The 21,354-nt window shown below is 38.9% G+C and overlaps 3 protein-coding genes across 3 annotated transcripts in view; 2 read left to right on the top strand and 1 right to left on the bottom strand.

The window, feature by feature from the left end:
* pag1 (phosphoprotein membrane anchor with glycosphingolipid microdomains 1) overlaps positions 1 to 9,894 on the bottom strand; it is a 55,952-nt gene extending 46,058 nt beyond the window's left edge. The window contains exon 1 of the mRNA XM_079258443.1: positions 9,686 to 9,894. The gene's annotated coding sequence lies outside the window, so the exon portion shown is untranslated. The remainder of the gene's footprint in view (positions 1 to 9,685) is intronic.
* Positions 9,895 to 14,746: 4,852 nt separating this feature from the next.
* Positions 14,747 to 17,561, top strand: mrpl53 (mitochondrial ribosomal protein L53). Its single transcript, XM_079258982.1, has 3 exons — positions 14,747 to 14,842; positions 16,147 to 16,259; positions 17,361 to 17,561. The coding sequence occupies exons 1-3, from the start codon at positions 14,748 to 14,750 to the stop codon at positions 17,474 to 17,476; spliced, it is 324 nt and encodes a 107-aa protein (XP_079115108.1). The 5' UTR covers position 14,747; the 3' UTR covers positions 17,477 to 17,561.
* Positions 17,562 to 19,228: 1,667 nt separating this feature from the next.
* Positions 19,229 to 20,613, top strand: fabp4a (fatty acid binding protein 4a). Its single transcript, XM_079259098.1, has 4 exons — positions 19,229 to 19,364; positions 19,648 to 19,823; positions 19,904 to 20,005; positions 20,348 to 20,613. Exons 1-4 carry the CDS (start codon positions 19,292 to 19,294, stop codon positions 20,399 to 20,401), a joined length of 405 nt encoding a protein of 134 aa, XP_079115224.1. The 5' UTR covers positions 19,229 to 19,291; the 3' UTR covers positions 20,402 to 20,613.
* The last annotated feature ends 741 nt before the right edge of the window (positions 20,614 to 21,354 follow it).

Raw genomic sequence — 21,354 nt, 5'->3', positions numbered from 1 at the left:
AGTTACCTAGATTAGGTTGCAACAAGATCTGAAAAAACACAAACACGAAACAAGACAGTGAACCAGTCTGACCAGAAATGAGCTGTTTCAACAGAGCTGACCTGTCAGGGAACAGAAACTAGCTTGGTAGCCATTTTGGTATCAATAGAAAACTTTAAAGAAAAAAAAAAAAAAAAAGAGGAAGAAAAGAAGAAATGGTTAGCAACAACATTGAGTATGAGTAACTGGATGTTGCTAGTTATTTAGCATCTTAACTGTCACCAAGTTAATGCTGCCAGCTCAGTACGTAATTCATCTCAGCTGGGACTTTAACTGGGATACTGATATATTCTATCCTTCTCAATGGTCAAAACCCTGAGGAAAAAAACAACCAACCATTGTAGAGTACTGCACACATTCTACTCAACGTTAAAACTGTATTTGCAAATGTATCTACAAAAGAATAACAGGGAAATTTAAGGGCATCTAGCTGGAAGCTAGGATGGGAGTGTCATCTCATCAGGAATACCTGATGCTTAGGAAGGTCTGGATTTCACTGTCACTGTCACTGGCTGGTTTTTTTTCCCCTCCTGAAACAGTTCAATCTGGTGCAATTTATCTCAAATAAATTAATCATGACACTTCCAAAAAATATTCAGATGTGCTTATTGTATGAAGACATGTAGTGGATGTTATTTTGAAACTAATGATGTTTGTTTATATAAAACTTTTTTTTACTTCTTTTTTTTTTTTTTTTCCTAACACGCAGGCACAGATTTATTTGAAATGGTAGTGGTTCCCAACTTGTGGTCCCCAATAGAGCACAGTGGGTCTCCAGAGCTTTGACCATTCAGAACCAGTGTGGTCAAAAAAGCAAAAAAACAAATTAGGACCGTGTCCACACAGAGACAAGTTTAAGTGTGTTTTGTTCAAGATTCTTTTTGGGCCATTTTGTTCACATTGAACTGGTGTCTTAAACTGGACACCTAAACTTTTTAATCCAGATCCCAAAATGAATAAAAGGGGATCATCACATGTGCTATACAATAGGCTGGGAACCACTGTTATATTTAGTATTTAACTTTGGGTTCTTGAATTTTGATACCTCACACATTTGCCTTTGTCTGCACACTTGGCCTTGTCTCCATAAAAATCAAACAAAAAAAAAGCCTCAAAGACTCTCAAAACTGACACCAGACTGCTTTTCTATTCTTCTATCACTATCTTACCTCTTCTTAACCTTCATTACTGCATTAACAAACACAAAATTGGTGAGTAAAATCACTTAAAACGGTTGACCATCTAATATCAGCCTTGTACATAGCAAGGGCACAGCAGAGCACGAATCCACACCTTGTTTGTCTACGGCTTATATTAATACACCGGTACCCAACGAGATAACATGGGCATTTCCTATTATGAGCTTGCTTGGGCAAAAGGAAGAGGGAGGTACATTTTAATTGCAAGCAGGACACACTGTCTTTGTGTATATATATGTAAGACGTTATGTCAAACTGTGTTCAGACATTTTTATAAACTAAAACAAGAAAAAATAAGAAAGGCACCAGGAGGAAGGTTAAAGAGACATGACAAGAAAGAAAGAGGAACAGAAAGCAGACAAACTGTGAGGCATGGTGAGAGAAGGTCAGAGAGGAAGAGGAGGATTGCAAGGCAAGATAAGATGAAGAAAAAGAGCAGGTGGAGGTAGGAAAAAAAGGCTATACTGCAGAGAAGAAGAACTAAACTGTGTATTAGGGTCAAAGAGGCAAAGAGTACAGCAGGGGGACGTTAGAGAGAGAAAGTGTAAAATGGTGTTAGATAGCCTGAGGTCCTGGATGATAGATGACAACCAATCCACTGAGCTGTCCATCAGTCATCTCACAGCACAAGAAAGAAGAAAACAATCCCCTTGAAGCACAGCAAAGTGTGTGCCTTGTTGCTATGATCTATTCATACAAAAACATACAAATGCAAATAAGAAAAACACATAATGAAATGTTACACATTTACACAGACACATCAGAGTATCTCCAAGTACCGATACTTAAACTCATAACTCCAATATTAAAACCCCTAACCAGCTCCAGAAAACCACACATGCATTACTTCCTTCTGAGGACATTATGTTGAACTCCTGAACATCATCACTTGAACATCAACCCAATGAAAACCTTCCAGAAATGTAGAAGGGACACATAAAGGTTGAAGGCCATGTTCTGACCACCTGCAGGTGCTCCTTGTCGCTGCACATTGACGCCCAATGGAAATTGGGGGTACACCTCCTGCTTCTACACATAAAACTGTCATGTCACTGTAAAAACATATCAATCAAAAATACAACTTAAAACTTTACTTCTCTTTTTAAAGGTAAGGTGCCCTTTTTCTTTAACATATTAAGAGTTAGCCATTAACTCATGCACATGACCCAAGTTGAAAACTACATGGCCAACCCACTGTTGATCCCTGAAGGAAAGGGGGCGAACAGATGAGTCAGGCTAAGAGGAGAAGCTGGAATTGGCCTAAATATGATTCTATGAAGCAGATGGTTTGGTTCCCAGTACTATGAATACTACCCACTTACTAAATCCAAAGTACTACTACTAAGCATGTAACACTTACAATGATTGAAATGTTAAAAAACAGTAGCAGAATTAAAATGATAGAAAACTGGTCCATCTTAGCAGGCCCCACAGCAATGTGGACACAGACATATCCTGCATGGTAGTTGTTAAAACTATTTTTGCAAGTTTAATACCTGCAATACATTCATTTGTGATGCGTGCCTGTCAGTACAACCCAGAAGTAGTGGCAATCATTAACTCATTAACTAAATCTTCAATAATCTTGCAAGGAACATTTTCAAGATTCGGTCCACCTTGGAGCCAAGCGCAGCAGGAGGAAAAAAATGATTTAACAAAAAGATAGATAGTAGTCTCAGAAAGGCAAAACATGAGTGTGCTGCTTGGAATACAGATAACGATTGGTATGTGCAGAAGTTGAGTGCATGTATGCGTGTATGTGTGTGTGTGTGAGCACGTGTGCTTGCAGTCTCCCTGCAGTGCTTCACCCAGCAGAGAGTAAGATGAGGATTCTCCCCCTGGGCAACATGATAACACCCCACTCCTGCAGTGTGCAACTGTGTGTGTACGCCTGCAGCATCAGCAGCATTTTACACCAAGGTGAAGGGACAGTCCACACACATTCTGTCCACTCACCCATGTCCACTGTCCATCACCTCCTGCAACCTCACCCCACTCCACTCTCAGCTTGCTGTTAAAGATTAAGTCATTGGTTTGGAGCCTTTTTACATGGGGGACTTGCAGAGCATGTTTCAGCCACTTATATTTGCTAAAGATCATGGTGTAAATCAATAGAACTGCACTTCCCATACACATCTGGGCCCATATTATTACAATGTTGCTTGTCCTTGGATTTTTCCATTAGATTTAAAAAACAGGAAGTAACAGTAACAGAAGATAGTTGGTATCTAATTAAGCATTCAAGTGAAAAACGATAACTCAAACGTGAAATTAAAAATGCAAAACTGAACTTGTTGGAAACCGATGTTTCTGCATCAGAGTTATTTTTTCATTCAATGTTTTTCCTTTGAACATCAGCCAAAGTCAGATTTACCGGTACTGCGAAAGAAATCTCAAAAGGAAACCTCAAAATCTGATAAAACCGAGACTCCCTGCAAAGCTGAAAGTCAAGTGACGATAACGTGGCGGGCCGTCATGAAGTCTCTCTCTAAGCATCCGAGTTTAACAAGATCATTCTCAAGGCTAACTTGCTTCATGGTGCTCTTATAGGACAACAAAAGTGCATCACACCACCATCCTGACAAGGCATAGTTTGCAAGGTTGTCATGGAGACAGATTTGTCGTGACACAAACTTTTGAGTTAAGAAAACAAACAGATGGTTTGTGTGCAGTAAGACAGAAACCAGAGTAGAGTTGAGTTTCTTCTTTACATTCACAGCAATAAAAGTTTAACAGAATTCAAGTTATTTCACCTTCCTGAACTTCCCCTTGACATGGACTCTGCCAACAGGGGGGAGAATATATAACTACTTCTGTTCCCCACAACTCTAGTGGGGTATTTGATGTTCCCTCAGAGCTTCCATGCTGGTAATCTCAATTAACTGTACCCCTGCTGTTTACTTGCTCTCTGTAGCAAGTAAGGTCAGTTTCCACACTGTAGAGAAGTGCATTAGTCACTAGCAAGTTAAAAGTCTCCATTATGCAAGAAGAAAATGCCAAGGGCCACTCTGAGGTAACTATGTTTGTTTCCTGCATGTATTAATAGGTAAATAATGTGCACTCAAACAGAAAATGATAGCAAATCAAGTGTTTAACACTGGCTAATGACCTCTAGATTGTGTATGCATGTTCATACACTGAAGAAGTTTGTATCAGTGCATTAGTAAGAAAAAAATCAAGGTTGCTACTGTTATATATGTCTATTTGCTGTTTTACTTGTTTCTCATTAATTTGTGTGGTTAAAATGTTTTATTCGAGGGCATGATCAGGCAGGATTCCAGCGACCGCCCATCAGGACAAACAAGTTTGATTTAATCAATGACAGACAAGCTGTTTGCAAAAGCACACACACATATGCGTGAGATTCCCAAGCTCAATATCCTTGCATAATGAGCTCAGCCGCTTCTTGTCTAAGGCATCTGGTTTTCAGGTGGAACATGATCTGTATGAGCATGCTTTCACTTTTGAAGCAGAAATTTCAGGCTATGTTATCTAATGCTTTTAATAAAAAAAAAAAATTAAAAAAAAAAAACCAGCCTGACAGCTTACTAGACATAAGATTTAGCCTGCCTGACCACATTTCTGGCAAGAAGAGATTTATTATGGCTCAAATATTTTAATTAGTCAAATCATTAAAGCTTGATACGTACGCAGCAAGAAGCGACAACTTTGCTTTGTTCTCCAGACTGCAAGAAGAAGAAAAAAAAGTTTGTTTTTGTCCAGTCAATTTATAGCAGGCGGTGTTTGTGTTTTTATGTGCATTTAATGAACAACTGAGCCAGCTATTTCATATTTAAGAAGCAACTTCATTTGTGGCAGGGCAGGATTGTGCATGCGGCGGTTTGTTGCATACATTTTCACACTTCTCACCTCTTCAAATTAGATATTAAAACTATCCGTTTAACCTTGCATCAGCAAAAATGCAGATGCGACAACTGTCTGCTTCGTGCTTCTCCACGGTAACCAAGACCACCTCAAATGTCCGACTAACCACACAATACTTCTCGGAGCCCCATAAGAAGGAAGTTCTGCTGGGCTGAACAGGCCTCAAGATACCTCCAACCGCATCTGCTAGAACAAAATAATACCATTTTGCTTTGGTGTCCTCCTGAACGAGTAAAAGGTTCTCGCTGAGTATTTATCAGCCTTCAGTCTGCTTCTCTGCTTTGAATAAGTGATGTGACAGAAAGCAAGTTTAAAATAAAAACATCAGCTGTCTTTTTCTTTTCTTACTCATTGTTAGAATTTGCATTTATAAGCAAAATGAGGCTTGAAAGGTTTTAAAGATCCTTTGACGTTTCTGTACTTTAGTTCCTTCTGAAGGAAAGACTATTTGGATGCTCTAACAATCACAATCAACTGAATGATTAAAACAAATGCATACAACATGTCCTTCACGCTGTGGAGAAAAAAAAAAAAAGCCAGATAAGAGGACCAGAGATAGCTCGACTCATTCACTGTGGATCAATATCATCTTTTTCTATTATTGGAATTGGTTTCTAATTTGTTATTCTCCTCATTTTGCTAATAGCTTCTCTCTTCTTTGGTCTCTTTGATGCTGTCTAATTGAATCAGCTTCTGTCTCATATCTCATTCTGAACTTTCTGCAAACAGAGCACAAAGACCTTTCAACAGCCGCCTCTGCTTTGGCTAGAGCGCACGGTTAATGATTGTTTACCCACTTCCAGTAAGTTCTCATTTTTCCAGAAATTACAGACTTTTTCTCAGAATTACAGAATAAAACAGAAGATAAATTACCATCACTGCACGTGAAGCTGGGTTTAAAAAAAACATACTGGTGAAGCATTCTATTAAAAGGGCTTTACTTGTACACATCCTTTTTTGTGTGCAATGGGAACTTTATACGAACTCTTTACCAAGACTGCTTTTGGGGAACTGGATCTTCCCCAGAACTTTGTTTAGCTCCTGATTAGGAATCTATGATAGAACCTAATTTCTTTAAAGTTTTGTGACTCGTGTAATACTACAAAAAAGTCAAAGAGGCAGAAAACACTAGTCTGCCTGTGGCATCAGGTTTGCAGTTTTGTCGTTGCCATGGATGGATGGATGGATGGATGGATGGATTAGTTCAATTAAAGCAGTGAGGGTCTTTTGCATTGTGGTGGGGTCTTAAAGACACAGGACTTAAAACGGTGAATTAAGACAGAAGGTGATGAGAGATGCAGCAGAAAAGTGAAGCATGAGAGGAAAAAGTATGCATGTTAAAACATTAATATATGTAAAACAATTCTTGTTCATAGACCCTCAAAGTAAAACAATGAATTATTTAAATAATCACAACAGAGGCTCTTTAAATCCAGTCCCATCAGCTCAGAAACCCCAGTATATTTACTACTGGGAATGCAAAGTTGACAGAATATACACTCTGCAAACAGGGGTTGCTTGATGAACTGTAATCCTGCAGCGGCATTTCTACACAACAGTTTGCTGCCTGCTAACGGATCACAGACAACAGTGGGTTCCCACTGAGACGAGCTGGAAAACGCAAAGTTATGTTTTGCCATCTATTAAATAACTTACATACAAGACTAATTAGATTGTTTCCATTACGTATTGCAGCAAGATGAGAGAAAATCCATCAAAAACATGTAAATTCAATCATTGTGTTTGTTCTAAAACCTTGTTCTCCACAACACAGCAGGAAAATCTTCTAATGGGGAAATAATTACATTTAGCTCTTCCATTTTGCTCTGTTCCAGATCAATAATGAAAGAAATACTCTTGGGAAAAACAGCACCTAAAAGTTCATTTTTCCATTTTCATAATTTAATTAAAAAGCACTGCAATGAACTGGTGACGTGTTCAGGATGTAACCTGCCTCATGCCTGCTAATTGTTGGGATAAACTCCAGACCACCGCAATGCTGAACTGGACTAAGCGGTATAGAAAAAGAAAGAATGAATGCATCCAAATCCAAAGCAATCTTGCCATTTAACCAACACTTATTGGTAGTCGCAGCACACACCTCCTTCCTTGGTTTAAACCCTTGAGGTGTCTGCATGGCAAACAGACCGGGGTGTCAAACAGCAATCTCTCTGGGTAATCTTAAAAACTTGGGTATGTACACCCAGCACTCCACCGTTTGCCTTCCAATGACGGGGACGGTGCTTCTTGCTTGTTGAAGCCTAAGTGAGTGTGAAATGTGTGTAGTCCGCTTAACGGCATCTTGACAGCCTGTGATGGAGCTCAGCATGCATAGCAGTCAGACAGAGAGCGATTCTGCTTCATCCTTCAAGAAGCGGGACGTTCAGGTCCAGCATGGGAGCAGAACTGAGCTCTCAGACACATTATGAGTGTGTAACCACAAGCAGCTGTTCGAACTAACACCACCGGAAAAGAACACACTGGTTTCGTGCATGCAAACGAATTTCTACAAAGTCCTTTTTCTGACTTGAAGGTTCACAGTTTGGCAAAGATTTGTGACATTTACTTCAATCAACTAAAAACTTTTAGCACACAGATAAATCTGAGTTCACCTGGTTGAAATATCCGCTTTAATAAACCTGTGACTAGACTGTGAGAAGAAATCTTTTGGTGACCCTTTGACACTTATTTACATCTCAGCCGGTTCCAGCTGACAAGCTAACACTGATTCACATATTGCAGTGTGTCCTTCATTCCTGTAATGTCCCAGCTTAGCGGAGACTCCTGTCCCTTTCGCTCCTCACTCATCTCCTTTCTTCCCCACAACAGCTGCACAGAGCCAGCCTCCTCTCCATCCAAATTCCAGCATTAGCAGCACACTATGAATACCCTGAAGTTAAAACTGTCACAAAGCCATTTGCCATTCGCTCCCATTCAGTTGCTCACAGAGTGGCAGGGATTTAGTCGCACAAGCACCCGCTCTTTTTTTTTTTTTTTTTTTTTTTTTTTGGTTAACCCTCCTGACATGTGGGTGTTAATAACTGCAAAAGCCTGGAGCTAGTTTCTTAAGACGTACACATGATAACAAAATCAATCAAGGTTAAGATTTTGTTTAGATGGCTTGAATCCTTTGGCTTCAATGTTGACTGAAATGGGGAAGTAGAAGTCATTTTAGGCATGTTTACTTAAACTGTCTCCTTTTTTTTATTAAACAGAAATGGGCATTCATTTACCATGTTTTTATCAAAAGATGCTGCCATGAGGGAACAAATCATTAATGTTTAGCATGTAGCACAAGGAAGTGCTGTGCCTGCAAAGGGAAGCTAAAACAAAGTGCAAATTGTGTTTGCTGAAGTGAATATCAAGTTGTTTGACAGCCAGCCTGCTGCAGGGTATCTGCCAGCATATTCAACAACCTAGCACATCAACACAGACTGCAGGGAGGGAGCAGGAGGAGGGTGTGTATGTGTATGTGTGTGTGTGAGGGGGTGCTCTATGGCTCTTTATGCCCTATGTGCCTATGTGTGAGAAGGGGAACATGGGAGCAGGGAACCAGTAGTGTGAGAAAAGGGTGTTTATTTGGCAGGTGAACAGATTTTCGTTTGTTCCTTTTAAGTTGCAGAACTGTGTGTGTGTGTGTGTGTGTGTGTGTGTGTGCCCCTGCTTCATCAGCTTCACACAACATGCATGTTTGGTGGCACACATGCATCAAGGCTTTTAGTAAAGAGGGAGGAAAAGAGGGGCCACTCATGTCAGCACCAATGAAGAAGGATGTTTATAAAAGCCAAAGGATGTCAAGACGGTTTAGAAGCAGCCAAAGGCATGACTATCTGCACATAACATGGTTATGATGTGTGTGTGTGTGTGTGTGTGGCTGTGGCTGTGACAAAATATACAAAGGGGGGAAGTTGATTTTCATTAAAAATAAAAACAAGTATAAGCTTTTCCTATAAATATCTGAAAGTCTCCCATACATGTTCTGGTAGCTGTAAAACAAGCCAAAAACAAGCCAGACTTTACTGATATAACAGGAAAAATTAGGTATGAGGAAAGCTTAAGGTTTGTTTTTATCTTGTCTAATAAATAACTCATCGTTTTATGCCAGATTCTGTCCTCTTTAGTTTTCCTGTAACCTCAATTATTGAGTTGTTGTTTTTTTTAAGATATTTAATTTTTTGTAGTTATCTGTGGTATTATATCAGGGAGTTTAAGCCAAATACATTTTTTAAAAGTATAATATCAGTAATATTCAATGACTGCGATACAGACAGTCTGGCAGTGTTTATTATAATCAGGAAACAACAAAGTCCTTACGCAGGGCAACAAGTATCCGTCTATGCTTGTGTCACTTCTCCAAATTTGCTTTCACTGCGACCACCGAGGCTGCCGCAGTCACAACTCAAGTGCCCCTTTTTCAGTCCGAGAAGTTTTCCCTCCACACACACACACACCCCAACACACACGCACACTCACATGCCAACAGCACTCCCGCACCAAGCTGACTGACAAAAACAAAACAACTTTTTACACACGTAGGTAAAGAAGAAGAAACGAGCGCTTACCAAGGACTGAGCGGCTGCCCAAACATCAGCATTCAGCGGCTGTTGGAGAGAAAAAAGTGCGCGTGCTTGTTCGCTCGAGCCTTCCGCCGCTACGTGAAAGAGAGGAGGGAGATGTGATGTGTGAGGAGGGCAAGGGAGGAGATGCGAGTCTCTTCGCAGCCTGCGCGCATATCAGGACGGGAGAGACGCGGAGCTTCGCAGCTCACGGTTCTCCGCTGTGTGGCTGCTCTGTGCCAGACTGAAGCCTGCCCGCGCGCCGGTGGGAGGAGGAGAGCCGGAGCGCAGCCGCGCAAAGCCTCATGGGAAATGTAGTGAACGTGTTTCATGTCCAGATTATGTGAGACTTGGGGCGTTATTTCAGTCAAATGATCTGCAGGTTATCTTTGTATTAGTCCGAAATGTGTAAAAATCTTAAGCCACTACTCATTTGTTTCTATTTTTATACAAAATAGTCAGACTTCTTTAGATAACCTATTTTTTGTCTTCTATTGCTATTGCTGGAGTAATACTCCAAGAGTTCCAGCTCCAGGAGTTTTTCCATGGACAATAGCTGCTTATTCATTCAGTTTCAAACTTTACATCTGGCTATTTTCAGAAGAATGCTTTATTTAAGCTTAACGTTGTCATATCATTCAATTATAAAAGTCCCTTACTGAAATTAAAAACCAGTGATAAATCACTTGAATCTTTAAGCACTTTATTATTAGCAGCCTGAAGCAAAGACACATTATTTGGTTCAGTTCTCAAGTTAAAAATTATTTAAATTAACTGAAAACTTTCCATATATCAGCTAAGTGTGTTGCGTCTCCTAAAATCAAATTGAGGATACTGTACAAGTGGAGGACAAAATAAGAAGAGGAAGCCATAAAAGCTATATACAGCAAACAAGCAGTTTTAGAAAGTGATGTCAAGATAATAAAAAAAAAAAAAAAATCTAAAACAGACTTGAGAGGTGCATCTGGACCTTCAGTTGATAGATGTAGAGGCATAATCAGAAAAGGTTTTTATGGAAAGGAGGTCATAAGTCATTATTAAGGATCATTAAGGGAACAGGGAGAAATGTTAAATTGCACAAAAAGCACATTAAGTACTCATCTTTTAGACTCATCTAATGGAACAAAAAGCAACTAAATTGGCTTTAAGAAGTCTGGAGAACTATTTATGAAGACAACTTAAAATATTTCAATGAAGCTTGAATAAAATGGTTCAAGTGGTGTTAAAAATAGTTTTGGCCATAGAAAATATTGAATTTCAAGCTAGTTAGAATTACACAAATTTTATTCTCGTTCATTTTGCATTATTTACTCAATTCCCATTAATGTTTGTATGTGTTTCAATAAATCACAAACCTTATTTCCTGACAGAATATATGGAAATGAGCTATGATTCAGACTGTGCTGCACAATAATACAAACACATTGTATTTTACATGCAGGGACTTTCTGTTCACAGTGATATGTAAGAATGTTTGCATTTTATTTACATTTAAGACAAATCCAGTGCATGTCACTGTGTTAATATACATACCAGAACACCCAACATTTGTTTTCATTTTAGTTAATTTTCACAAGGCCTGCAGCATGGACACAAACTTGCAAACATTTTACTTTCAAAGACAGCAAAGCTCAAGCTTTCCTCCCACTGAATAGTGAATAATGCACCTTCTGTTGTTGAAAAGACTCCCACAAAGAAAGGGTTTACTAAAGAGTCCAATTTGGTCTATTTTATCCAAAATAAGGAGATTTATGAGCTTTTTAAAAACCTGCACTGCGGGTTTTGGCTTTGCTTGTTTAGGTCTGAGTTGCTGCAGGTCAGTTGTTTTCTGAGGTGATATAATACCCTTCAAAAGCTTTCTCAAAAAGGGCCCAGTCTGCTATGATCTTTAGTTGAATGGTCAAACATGGCTGAACACGAGACACTTTTCCTTCTTTGTTCAATGTTTAGGGCTCAGCAGGCCTTGTGGAAATGTTTCCTGCACGGTACAGGGAAAGAAAAATCCTGGATTACAAACTATGCATCTCAGGCTATTCAGGAAGAGGGTTATTCATTTTAGTGTGAGCTTTGGTCTATCTTGATTTTTGAACATGGTATACGCATATAAAACCCATGATTTGAAAACAAAGAAGATGTGAAAAATCGAAAAATGGGGTCTTGAATTTTCTAAAAGCTCTTCTGTGTGTTTTTGTTCATGACAGAGTCGTGTAGGGTTTTTTGCAAGTTTCATAATAGTAGCTTTACAAGAACATATTGCCAGAGAGGGAGTGGATAGGAAATGTTTTTGTTTGTTATTCATTTATGAGTTTCATGATTTATGAGCTTTATGCTAATTTATTTTTAAGCAGTTGTTGAGAAGAATAATAAAGACTAAACTGAATACACTCGTGTGAATCTTCTGAAAGCACCATCTTATTTGTTCCAGTGTTGTCAGTCCAAAACTATGATTTTGTGAAGTGACACATGTGGGAGCGCCCTTATGATTCATAAGACTTCCAGAGGAGAAAACTATGACAGCAAAATAGAAGTGCTGCAACATGGCAAGTAGTCTCCAGAGGTTATACCGTTTCTCCCGAGGTGAATTTCCCTGTATAGCTATGTGAAACCCCTGTGGGGATCAGTCACTTGTGTTTTCCAATGCATTTTCCTGAGTGACTTTCCATATTTAAAGCTGATAACATCACGGCCTCCAGTCTAGACAGTTTAGAATAATGGTGTGAATAGCTGTGAAAAACAACTCCATTTTACAGTAGACTTACAGCTGTACGCCCTGACAAAGGAGCTCCACTGGTAGAGCCACATAGAGCTAAAGGACATGACTTACTTGTCAGAACCATTGCTTCCATTAAACAGCATTTTATAACATGTCATTGTGCCTAGGCAGAGACCTTGATGGATGAAATCCCGCACCAAGACAATTACTTGTTTTCCTTTCAGGTCAAACATCCCCTTGAGCATTCATTGTTTCCGAGCAACACACACACCCCATGCACACACACACACACACACACACACACACACACACACACACACACACACACACACACACACACACACACACACACATACACACACTTTGCTGTCACCGTACATAGAGTTTCCTATAGCTGCTTGCAGTGTTTGTGTATCTGGTGCATGTGGGGTGTGTAGAGGAAATGCTTTTGCCTTTCAGAAGCCTCATGTCTAAATTTAGACCCCCGCAGTCCAACTGTCACAGGCTGGGCCTGACCGTCAGATGTTCGGGAAAGACTGGAGGCGCTAAAGTCAGGTTTAATCGTATAAACTAGGGTGTGTTGATCTGAGAATAACACATCTGCTTTTTTTGCACACCCTGAGAAAAACAGTGCTCTAAAAATATTCCGCTGTAAGCAGACGTCAAGCGAATGCAAATGTTGGGGTAAGATTCAACAGAGAATGAGTCGATGAAAAGATCATGGTGCAATGTTTTCTTCTTTTCAGTCATTTGTCAAACATCTGACTGCTGCAAAGTCAGAATGAATTAAAAAAGAAATGCTGAAGTCACATTTAACGCAGGTTTGGATTGAAAAAACAAATCTAAACAAATATTTAACCACATTTCTATTTGAAAATTCTTTCTACTTAAACGTCTAATAAAGTTGTTTTGATTTGATGCTGTAAAATTCCTTCAGTGAACAGACATATTTCATGTAATGAGTGCTAACATAGTCAAAATGTAAATGCATGTTATTTCCCTTTTTATACTCTGACAGAACTTCTGACTTGTTTTTTGTCAAGCTGGGGAATGTTCCTCATCCACCTTGTCTATGTGATTATGAAATGTGCTTATCTGATTGTCTATTTAGAGAGCATCATTTCCTATATTGACCGAGTCCCTGACAGACAACCCCCCCCACATCTTTCAATATCCCACCTTAGTCTTCTAATGTAATTCCACTCTGGGACATAGCGACGATTATAGGAAAATGCCACAGTTGGTTTCCCTCTGAGTTTGCTTTAATGTGCTTTGTCATGTCTTTGTGGACAAGATGCAGCTCTTTGTGTATCTGCTGTAACTGTGTTGCATTAAAAAAAACAGCTTTAAATGTTGTGCTCTTGTTTTGTTTATAAGCAACTATAACTGCTAACGATATTGTCACTTTAAAGCAAATATAGTACAGTCGTACAGTAATAGGAAGTCTAATACACATTGATGCTGTAAAATGAGGACACTGCCAGCACTGACCTCTGATTTCTTTCTTTTATTTTCTTTGGTTGTTCAGTCAGAATTAGAATCAGAAATTTATGTATTGTCTATGGACTGGCTTTGCAGTACAAAGAAATTTAACTTGCAGTACAACCCGACCAGGGTAGACAGACACAATTTCAAACACACTTACAAGATCATGCAAACTTCCGGGCAACTAGACCAAGCGTGCCGTTTCTGCAAATTTGTTTAAAGGTTCTTAAACATCTACTCATCTATTATGAAGAGTATTTTATTTAAATTCTGAGAGAACATGAAAGAAAATAAAATGATATATTATAATTCTATTTTTCAAGGGTTTGAATGATTTCAAGAAGGTACATTTAAAATTTTTAAAAAAAACTTTATTAGTCCCAGTGAGAAATTAATTTTGTTGTAAACTTCTTGTGTTTATTTATTTACTTTTATTTTAAATTAAGAACAATAACAATTAATTAGTCAAAAGAAAAAGAAGAGAAAATAATGATGATGATGATGATGATGTTGCTTTGTTCCAGAGGGTGATGGCTGTTGGCACGAATGATCTCGAGTACTTTTCTGTTTTGCATTGGACTTGACGAAGCCTCACACCGAACACACTCTGCTGTTTCTTCACTGTGTTGTGTAGAGGATGTGAGGGATCATCGCTTGTGCAGCATTCCTTCTTGAATCAGAACATTTCAAGATGCAGATGATAACTGAAAACAAATTATCATTATAAAGCCCCATAAAGCTCTATTATAATGGTTTACTGTCTTCACTGAGCTGGTCTGCATGGTGAAGTATTATCCTCTGGTGCCCCCTAGTGGCCGCTACGAGGGGCTTCACTCCCGGACGAGGTTGGAGGTCACTGCACTAAAAAACATGGCGGCTCCCGGGAAAGCTACCGTGGTCCTCAAGGCTGTGAAGCAAATAATAGTTCAGTTTTGTCCGTTTGAATCCAATGTCCGGTCCACACGGTAAGAAATGCGTGTTAAATGCTGCAGCTGCTGCTTTGTGTGACTGAACTGGGGAATAAAGCCGTATTATGAAAAAAACAACGGGACTTTTAGCGACAATGTTTCGACTGTCAAAGACTAGCTTAGTCTAAAATATCTTTTCACTTGTTATGCAGCCAGCGTACATGTATTTTACCCAAAGTCACATTTAGTGAACTTGTGAATAACAATTAAAATATGGTCTTCCGCTTTGTGTTGTGACAAAACCACAAATATAATGTTAGAAAGCTGAAACGTGCACATTGAACCTGTAAGCACCTGTACTTAAACTACCTATTACCCCCAAAAGCAGTCAAAATATAAACAGGGGGGTGCAGAAGAATTAAATGACAAAATGACAAACTGCATACAACAACTTTTCTATTGAAATTCCGACATTAGATGTAGTTATTTAATTTTAAAAGCATGAAATGCCAAAAGGTTGATCATCGTCCTCTAACTAGCAATTCAAATCACTGACAAAGTTTAACCTCTGAAGTTTGTGTTTTGTACACACACAAGCTGAAGCTGTGCATAGAGAAGAAAGTGGGCATGCATGTTTTTAGAGGGTTTTTTCCAGCTTCCCAGTCAAAGCTGATGTTATGTTTTAGAGAGCATTTAAAGAATCTGAACAGAGTTTGAGGGACTCTTCTCCAAAGAAGCCAAATCTGTTAATTAAACTTAGCTGGATGTTTAATTGGCTTTTTACTTTTGTTTTCTTTTTCCATTTGTCTTGAAAGATTTGTGAGCATTGCATCAACTTTAGAAGGTTAACATGCACAAATGTTGCTCTAAATCTGACAAGGAGGAACACTTTTATGTTGAATCAGATGTGAATGGAGTAAAAGTCAACTTTTTTTTAATGTACACAGCTATAAACATTGTGCTTAGCGTTGGGTTGTGGGAGTGGGAAATGGACTGAGATATGACGCGAGAGGCTGATCCTGCCGTTTCAGAGTGGAAGTTAGTCTGTTGTCTGTTGTTCCAACAGAGACACTTGGATAACCTGCAGGACACTGGCCCTCTGGGAGCTGGATTGAGGATCCCTGCCCTAGGGCAATCACTAAAACAATATGGCATCTGAACAAACTAACTCGTGATGTCAGCATCATATTTCTAAATGAGTAGCTACCATTTGATAAATTTACTGAAGTAGAAAATATTACATGGTATCTCCTACCTGCATTAAGTATGATGCAGCATTTAAGATTGAACGTAACACTCTTGAAGAAATGTACTTTGTTACTCCATCAGAGCTAATGTGCGCTATCTTTTCTGCTTAAAAGGGAATTCCTGGCCAAAGTAGCCTCAGAGAAGGTCCGAGCGACCAACATAAACTGTGAGGTGATCTCCATGGTGAAACACGACCAGTCTGAGCCTGTCGTGGACATAACTTATGGTAAGAATGATCACATACACTCACTTGGCTGGGACATTATAATGCTCCACATACAGCATGATGATTATGGCTGAATGTGCAGTTAAATTTCCTGTTATCTTCTTAACTGTGTTTGTCTTAAATCTGAATCTGTAGTTTCTTTATCAGCATCCAAATTTTTGTGGGCGCATTTCAAACAAAGGCACATTTCATTGGCCCAAAGTTTTTTTCAAGGAACAAAAACACTAATTCAGATCTGGGTCTTGTGTTCAAGGTGCAGGTTAGGCACAATTAGTCCGCAAAAGTGTTTCAGTAGAGTTGGATACAGACCATCACAAAGCTAAGTTTCCAGGGAAACTTTTTGTTTTAGAAACTATTTAAACTTCCTTTGTCATTGCACTTCTTCTGTTTTTAAACTCTTCCTGTCCAGTATGGGAGCAAGCGGAAAGGTAGCCTGGTTACCGTGTTGTGCTGACCACATTTACTTTGCAAAAAAGGAGTGTTGTGGATTTAAAGTGCCCCTTGATCTTTAAGCATTCATCTTTATTTTGGTAATTACAATGCTACATGTTTATCCTACCCTGATGAGAGGAAACAAAGGAATGGAAAGTGTGAAGAGAGGAAAGAGGGCGAAAGTGAAGAAAAGAAGGAGTAGAGCTACACAACAGATAGAAAGAAACGTAAACTGAATCAGAGAAACCAGATAATGACTTGTTACATATGAAGAGAAATTTAACATAAAACATCCTACATCTGCTGTAAGTAAACAAAGCAACCAATCATCAGGAGCACCTACTGGAAGACATACTGAGAAAACCATGATGTACAGCAACACCAGCAACAATATCATAAGATTAAACTTTCAGGATGTCACAATGACTGTATAAGTATGCATGTTTCTGTTTTGTACTTTAATGGAGTATTTTGTCAGCGGTCCTCTCAGTACTTGCGGATGGCCAGTTTTTAAGAACAGATGTCTGCCATAGGTCAGCAGAACAGTGTATGGAGGAGCTCTATTGTGTTTTTGACTTTTGTTCAGTCAACTTCCTACCCTCCTGTACTCTTTACTTATTTTGTTATTATGACTCATTATGTCTTTTCCTTTTTTTGTTTTTACTACAGTAGATGGAGAGAAGCTGGTGATGAAGGGAGCAAAGTTGACCAGCAGTGAGATGCTGAGTGCATTTCAGTCCCGCTGTGCTGCCAAGGACCCACAGACAAAAGCTGGAGCAAAATAATGATCCTGTGCTTGTTGGAAATGAGAATTTATTTGTATTTATCTTTGTATATTCTTGGACTTGTACAATAAAATATCAGAGTTTATATGATGCTTCTGATATTATTTGCAGTTGGTCAGTTAATTTATTATTACTATTATTTATTATCACTTACAGTGAAACCTCTTGTGACAAACAATCTGTGCTCTTTTTCTGCACATGACAGAGATCAATGAAAGGGCTACAACTGCTAGAAATGTAGCGATCAGTGCGGGGTTAGTATGTCCTTGCATAGTGATAAAAAAGACTCTTCCAGTGTTTGAGAGAACAACCATTGACACAGCAGGCTTTAAATGTAATTTGGCACAGGTTTAGATGCAACCATGCTGGAAGGAAAGAACACAAAACGACATCCTCTTTGCTCAGGACTATCTGCTCAATTGCTGTTTTTTATTTATTTATTTATTTTTTATGATTATTCACCCTTAAACCCACTTTGTTGTTATATATATGTATGTATATATATATGTATATATGTATATATATATGTATATATATGTATGTATATGTGCATATATATGTATATGTATATATGTATATCTACATACAGCTTGGGGTTCAGTGTCTTGCCCTAGGACACTTCGGCATTTTAGTCAGGGGAAGCCTGGAATCGACCTCCCAACTTGCCAGTTGAAGGACAACTGCTCTTCCTCCTGAGCTACAGCCGCCAAATAAACATTTTTAATGGATAGCCATTGTTATTAAAGGTATTTACATGGACAAACATGTTTCTTGTCCATTCTTTGTCTGCAGTTTGTGCATGCAGGTGCAAATTAAATAAAATAAAAGATAGTTTATCAATCTAAGAGATGAATTATAACTTGTAAAATCAATCAATCTTTTACACAAGAAGATTTAAAGTCTTTGCCTAATAGTTTCTAATTGATCCAGTAAATTATACAATTAATAACAGTACCAAGCAATTACTTAACATTAAATTCCAACAAAATTTTAGCCATGTTCTGTGATTTGGAGTTGTTTCTTTTAAGGATCTGATGGGTCCAGTCTTACCCTTGGTTTTCAGATTTTAATTTAATTAATTAATAATTAATAATTCTGCAGGTGAGGTGCACTTAATTTTTGCCCCATCCTTTTTAGAAATCTGGTCACATTGTGTTGTTTTGTTTTTTGCTTCACCTCACACTCAAGTCTTATGTTGATTGCTCTCACCTCTTCCTTGAGTCACTACCAATATAAATACTTGTTCTCTTTGTTGACAGATCCTTGAGTGGCACCCATTCTGACCAGTTCACTCCGTTTTACCCTTTTTCTGCTTTGTTGTACAATATGTATGTTATACATCAGCGTTTCTGCTCTCTTTAATTAGAGTAATTCATTCTGTGGACCTCAAATGTTGCGTTTACGTCCACCAAAAGATGTACCCTTGTTAATGTAATTAGTGGTTGGGAATAGTAACTGACAAATGACTATTCAGTGTGTACAAAAATTGGTCAATGGCATTTAAAAGGAGATACTGTTTATGGAAAATCTAAAAATAAAATTAATAATAAAAAATATATATGTACAGAATAACGTTGCTTTAAAATAGCACATTTGCTAGCAAAAGAGGGTAGTGGGGTGCGATTGGAGGCGGGAATTGAATTGATGTTGTGTGACGTGACAGACTGTGATTGGCTCCCACTGCGATTCCCCAAAAGTGGGCTAGCCCTTTAAAAGCTCTCAGCGCCTGTTCTGTCTCCCACAGTAGCAGAAGAAAGTTCAGCACAAGTATCTGAACAGGTTGTTGTTGAGGATAACTCATCAAAGACTGCAAAAATGGTTGATAAGTTTGTTGGGACATGGAGGATGATTTCCAGCGAAAATTTCGATGACTATATGAAAGCACTCGGTAAGAAAATGCGTCGTTTGTCCGAAGGAGAGATTTTTTACTTCTTAATTAGAAATGTGGTGTTTAGTCATAGTTGGGTTTTCTTATGTTAGCCTCGAGTTTTCAAGTAAATTTCTCAACTTTATGTCGAAAGTAGCATGAATTCCCTACGATTAAAACCTTTAGTTATATTATTCATGAAGTAGCTAACATTTGAATTTGCTCGACAACCCTGGAGCAGACGTGCTGAACGTACTGCAGGTCATGTGATACATTTTGCGGTTCTGCCTTCTCCGGTCTGCAGGTGTGGGATTTGCAACCCGACAGGTGGGGAACCGGACTAAGCCCAATTTAATAGTGAGCTTGGACGACCAGGGGTGTGTTTGCATGAAGTCTCAGAGCACTTTCAGAACCACTGAAATCAAGTTCAAACTGAACGAGCCTTTTGATGAGACGACCGCGGATGACAGAAAAACCAGGGTTGGTGTTTGTCTGATGAGCACAAAAGTCCGAACCTGTAATACCCTGAACTTTTAAGAGTTGTCCTTTCCTTCCTGCAGACTGTGATGTCTCTGGAGAATGGCAAGCTTGTGCAGAAACAGACCTGGGACGGCAAAGAGACGAGTATCGAGAGGGAGATCTCTGATGGAAAACTGGTCGCGGTAAGTCTGAGTTTGTTTGTGTCTAATTGGGAAATCCAACTAGCAGGTTAGTAGTTTAGTGCAACGGATTTCCTATAATTTTTTCTCTTAGAATTTGAGTAATTGTTGTAGTTTATCTAACTTTCATGCAGAGTAACACCATCCTTGGATAAGTCAGCATATTTACAGTGATGTCCTGTTTGCTGTTTGAAAGACTTGCAGGATCCAAAAACATCCACAAAATGCTAATGCAACAAAACTAAAACGAGTCTAATTAAACACTTGAAATGCAAGCATGCACTCTGAATAAGCACTCAAAATGTTCTCTTCTAGTGATCTAACTCGCATGATCTCTTCCCACAGAAATGCGTAATGGGAGATGTGGTTGCTGTGAGGACGTATGTAAAGGATGCATGATGGCGCTCCTTCGGCTCACTTGTCAGATGCACTGCTGGACGACGGGCTCAGTTCAATGAGCGTAATATCAAACTAAAACAATGGCATGTTCTGCTCTTACTCTTTACCCTTACTGTGTTGCCAAAGTCAGATTTCTGTGCCTCTGTTCTCCAACATGACACGTTTGGTTTCATTTGGAATTGTGATGATTTGAATAAAAATGAATTGATAAATTTGGTTCTTCTGGAGTTTGAATGATTAGTCTATGACATCAACAGCATCTAGATTGACTTAAGGAATTCTTTATTGCACTCCTATTATTCAAGTATGCTGAGGAATGTATTAATGATTTAATGGGAACACGCCATCTAATCTTGCACAGTGATTTCTCGACTGATCGAGTAGTGGTCATTTTCCAAGCAATGCCTTTTTCAAGCTGCTTTAGCTTAATCTGATTCTTCCATATTTTGTTTGGAAGAAAATGTAAAGGAAGCCAAATGTATTCCTTGAAGGCTATAAAGCAGATTTTCATATCTGGCAGGGGCTTTATGAGGAATGTGAACTCCTCTTGGACATGGTGAGCTTCATCCAGAGGGGTCAGGAGGGAAATGTTTCCCATTTTCTCTTTTTGGGAGGTTCAACATTTCCCATTGCACATTCACTGGCAACTATCCAGTGCATGCAGATGGAGTACACAAACTAAAAACATGTGTTGCCCCTGTAGACATCCCCACCCTTTTGGCCTCTAGTCAAGTTTGCTTTTTTTAATTTTTTTTTTAACTCGATTGTTGGAGTAGTGACGACCACTTTCCCATGACAGGAAAAGGGAGACTGTAAAACTGATTGGACTTAATGACCAAAACAGCTGAACCAGGTGAAAATGTGAGCCAACACTCTTGTTCTGTTCCACTCGGACAATAGAGCTGGCAACAGTGGAGGACATGCAGTGTTTGACCTTCTGGGAAGAGACGAGG

Source organism: Telmatherina bonti (genome assembly GCF_933228915.1).
Source record: "Telmatherina bonti genome assembly, chromosome: 19".
Classification (NCBI taxonomy): domain Eukaryota; kingdom Metazoa; phylum Chordata; class Actinopteri; order Atheriniformes; family Telmatherinidae; genus Telmatherina; species Telmatherina bonti.
This window is presented reverse-complemented; position numbering and strand designations above follow the sequence as displayed.

Coding starts and splice junctions, on each gene's coding strand:
- mrpl53 (XM_079258982.1), top strand. CDS start 14,748: ATGGCGGCTCCCGGGAAAGCTACCGTGGTCCTCAAGGCTGTGAAGCAA. Junction 14,843..16,146: donor TCCAATGTCCGGTCCACACG/GTAAGAAATGCG, acceptor TCTGCTTAAAAG/GGAATTCCTGGCCAAAGTAG. Junction 16,260..17,360: donor TGTCGTGGACATAACTTATG/GTAAGAATGATC, acceptor TTTTTACTACAG/TAGATGGAGAGAAGCTGGTG.
- fabp4a (XM_079259098.1), top strand. CDS start 19,292: ATGGTTGATAAGTTTGTTGGGACATGGAGGATGATTTCCAGCGAAAAT. Junction 19,824..19,903: donor CGGATGACAGAAAAACCAGG/GTTGGTGTTTGT, acceptor TCCTTCCTGCAG/ACTGTGATGTCTCTGGAGAA. Junction 20,006..20,347: donor CTGATGGAAAACTGGTCGCG/GTAAGTCTGAGT, acceptor CTCTTCCCACAG/AAATGCGTAATGGGAGATGT.